This window comes from Dryas octopetala, chromosome 1 (genome assembly GCF_963921425.1).
Source record: "Dryas octopetala chromosome 1, drDryOcto1.1, whole genome shotgun sequence".
Taxonomy (NCBI): domain Eukaryota; kingdom Viridiplantae; phylum Streptophyta; class Magnoliopsida; order Rosales; family Rosaceae; genus Dryas; species Dryas octopetala.
Window position 1 is genome coordinate 8346575 of NC_141366.1, and position 4203 is coordinate 8350777.

General features: G+C 34.0%; 1 protein-coding gene across 1 annotated transcript; it reads left to right on the forward strand.

Annotated features, from left to right (window-relative positions):
• The first annotated feature begins 1391 nt into the window (after nucleotides 1–1391).
• On the forward strand, nucleotides 1392–3680 carry LOC147297336 (alpha-glucosidase-like). Its single transcript, XM_086248682.1, has 3 exons — nucleotides 1392–1806; nucleotides 1923–2569; nucleotides 2722–3680. The coding sequence occupies exons 1-3, from the start codon at nucleotides 1668–1670 to the stop codon at nucleotides 3619–3621; spliced, it is 1686 nt and encodes a 561-aa protein (XP_086104808.1). The 5' UTR covers nucleotides 1392–1667; the 3' UTR covers nucleotides 3622–3680.
• The last annotated feature ends 523 nt before the right edge of the window (nucleotides 3681–4203 follow it).

Here is a 4203-nt window from a genome sequence, read left to right on the forward strand (position 1 = left end):
GTGATGGATTGGGGGAGAGAGAGAGAGAGAGAGAGAGAGAGAGAGAGAGAGAGGGAGGATGAAGAGAAGAAAAAAACTGGAGATGGAGAAGTCACGGGGGAAAGGAAAAGGAAGGAAAAAAAAAGGAAAAGAAAAAAGGAGAAAAAAAAGAAGGAAAAAAAAGAAAAGAAAAAAGGAAAAAAAAAAGAAGGAAAAAAAAGAAAAGAAAAAAGGAAAAAAAGAAAAAAAAAAAAAGAAAAAAGAAAAAAAAAGGGAAAGAAATAATAAAAAAGAGAAAAAAATTAAAAGGTTTAGGGTTGATTGGGGTTTGAAGCATTTGGGCAATTGTAAAGAAAAAAAATGGTTTTGAATTTTTTTTGACCATTTTGAAGTTTCGTTTAGTTATTTTTAAACCCTAAATCAATAAACTTTAATATATTTCTATATAAAAAATAATTAAAAATACAATAAAGGGTCTAAATCATAATATCATATACCATATCCTAAACAATATAGAGTATAGATTATAAAATATATAGGGTTTAATGTATAGATTATAGAGTATAAATAATATACTAATTTCATTTATTCATTATACTAATTTTATTTAACAGTATTTGTCTCCAGCGCACATTATATTCATCTTATATCACATGAAGCCTACTATATATAATTAGTTTCTTCAATGTTTTTTATCAATTTAGTAGATAATATGTTAAATAAACATATGGTAAAGTTTCATTCAAAATTTCCGTATTTTGATAGTAATTTCCATCGTTTCCATCTAATTTTTGTCGAAATTTAAAAATCTTCGAAATTTCCGTCGAAATTTCCATCGAAATTTCCATCGAAATTTCCTCGAAACCCGAAATTTTATTCCTTGCTTCGCTATGATTCTTATTACTAATTTAGGTTAGTGGGTCGCCCATGTTTTGTATGAGTTTGTCGTATTCGATAATTATAGCATAATATAATAATATAATGAGTCTTACCATATAATATAATAATGATAATTTATAGAGAGTCAAATATGATGATTTATACAATACTTTTTGGACTGTGGGCGGCCAATTTCGGCAATGTCATACATACATCATCCGAAACTGTTTACTTTTAGATAACTTATTAAAAATTATTTATCTAAAAAATCAAATTTTTGTTATATTACTATTGTCGATTAAATAAAAATATCACTGATTTCCAATTAAAAGAGTAATTTTTTGACTAAATTATTTATTTTTTCTATTTAATTCATAACAGTTATATAACCAAATAATTTTTCATTGAATTAATTTTTTACAGAGATAATGTATAATAAATGGTTTAAAATGTGAACGATTTTAATTATACGCCGACGTTACTAAAATTGTGATTTTAGAAAATGGGGTGACTTGGGGTACCGGAGGTGACCCTAAGTACTGTCCATAATTTTTTGCGATTTTGGCTTGCAGTTTTGATTTCATTTTGGAATCAGATTTTAATTTTATTCTCCTACTCATAAATGGTTAAATTGGAAATAGAAAGAACGAATCGAGATCACATTTTATTTCATACTTACTATATTGATTTTAATTTTTTTCCCTCACTGAACTGAAGGATTCCACCAGTGTCGATATGGTTACAAGAATGTTTCCGATCTTGAGAGTGTGGTTGGTGGTTATGCAAAAGCTGGCATCCCTCTTGAAGTTATGTGGACAGACATTGATTACATGGATGCTTACAAGGATTTCACTCTTGACCCCATCAACTTTCCAGTGGATAAGATGAAGAAATTTGTGAACACCCTTCACCAAAATGGCCAGAAATATGTGCTCATCTTGGACCCTGGTATGTGGTAGCAAACACCAACACTGTAACACATTCTGAGCCAAAAGTAGTTTTGCATGTTTTAATGTAGAGAAGGACATGATTCAGAATAGCAGCAAATGATATTTCTTCCACAGGTATCAGTGTGAATGAGAGCTATGGAACCTACGTCAGAGGAATGCAAGCAGATGTATTTATAAAACGTGATGGCATTCCTTACCTAGGAAACGTTTGGCCTGGTCCTGTCTACTACCCTGACTTTGCAAATCCACGCAGTGAGCCTTTTTGGGCTACTGAGATCAAAAAGTTTCAAGATGTTCTACCTTTTGATGGTCTCTGGCTTGATATGAATGAGTTATCCAATTTCATAACTTCCCCTCCCACTCCATCTTCTACACTTGATGACCCTCCTTACAGAATTAACAATTCTGGAGTCCTGCGCCCAATCAACAATCAAACTGTTCCTGCATCATCCATACACTCTGGTAATATTTCAGAGTATGATGTTCATAACCTTTATGGGCTCTTAGAAGCCAAAGCAACCAACATGGCCTTAGCCAATGTAATTGGTAAAAGACCATTTATACTCTCTAGATCAACTTTTGTAAGCTCTGGTAAGTACACAGCACACTGGACTGGAGACAATACTGCAAAATGGAGTGATTTGGCATACACAATTCCGTCCATTTTAAATTTTGGACTCTTTGGAGTTCCGATGGTTGGAGCTGATATATGTGGATTCTCTGGAAATACTACTGAAGAACTTTGCCGGCGATGGATTCAGGTAACTTGATGAGCTTTTAATTTGAACACTTCCACAAACCACATTATCTTGATTTCCTAAAACTTGAAGTGAGTGTTTGACACTTGAAGATGATGCTATCAATTATCATTAAAACATATGGGACTAACTTAGTGAGCTATGTCTATATGTAGCTAGGAGCCTTTTACCCCTTTGCAAGAGATCACTCAGAGAAGTTTACAATCCGTCAAGAGCTCTATCTTTGGGATTCAGTGGCTGCAACAGCCAGGAAAGTGCTTGGGCTCCGTTATCGGTTGCTCCCCTTGTTTTACACATCAATGTATGAGGCACACAAAAAAGGAACCCCCATTGCACGTCCCCTTTTCTTCTCATTTCCTCAAGATATCAGAACTCATGAAATCAATTCACAGTTTCTGATTGGTAAAGGTGTGATGGTGTCACCTGTATTGAAGCCAGGAGTAAATTCAGTTGATGCATATTTCCCTGCAGGAAACTGGTTTGATCTCTTCAACTACTCAAAATCAGTGAGTGTAAATTCAGGAGAGTATATTAAGCTTGATGCACCGCCGGATCATATAAACGTGCATGCCCGTGAAGGAAATATTTTGGCCTTGCAAGGAGAGGCCATGACAACAGAAGCAGCCCGGAAGACTGCATTCCAACTTTTGGTGGTCATTAGCAGGAGCGGACAGAGTACCGGAGAAGTTTTCTTGGATGATGGAGAGGAAGTAGAAATGGGAGGAGAGGGAGGCAAGTGGACTTTAGTGAGATTTTATAGCGGAATAGCAAACAAAAATGTGTATGTAAGCTCAAAGGTCGAAAATGGAGGATTCGCTTTCAGCCAAAAATGGATCATTGAAAAAGTTACCTTCATTGGGTTGGAAAACGTTGGATTAGAAGGGTATGCATTCAACATTACCAAGGGAACAAACTTGAATGGAAACTCAGATATCAGAGCCAGCATTGACAGTAATAAGCGGTTTGTCATGGTAGAGATTTCCGGAGTATCCATTCTTATAGGAGAAGAGTTTCAATTGGAGCTGAACTGGCGAAGATACTCTTTTCGAGAATAAATAATTACATGCCATTTAAATTTATGACTCAATAAAACATATTTTATGATCGCCTGTAATGTTGGAACTTTTTTCCAAAACCAAGAATTTCTTATCTCCAGTCAGGGAAATTAAACTATATGGCTCCGTTTGTTACGCCGGACTGTGTTGGACCGGATTATTTTTAGGTATTAGGCTGGACTGTGTTGGACTGGAGTAAGCTGGATTAAATGTTATCCTATGTTTGGTGCTGTGTCGGATTATGAAGCTGGATAAGCTAAATAGCACTGTCTTGTGTTTGGTGCATGGCCGGACTAAACTATAATTATTTTAATTTTTAAATTAATAAAAACAATTTAATTATTTATTTTTTAAAATATAATTTCAATACCTAAAATAATGTACGTTATGTATTTGTTTATTAAATAAATACATTTTATCCAATGACAATTCACTTTTTAATATAGTTTGAAGGATTATGCAACTGTTTTGGCAATGTTAATTAACCACCGTTATGCATCACAAAGTAAAAAATACAAAATATCTTTTTACTCTTTTTCATGTTAAAACCTCCATGATCGTGTATGGTTGAACTCTAAACAG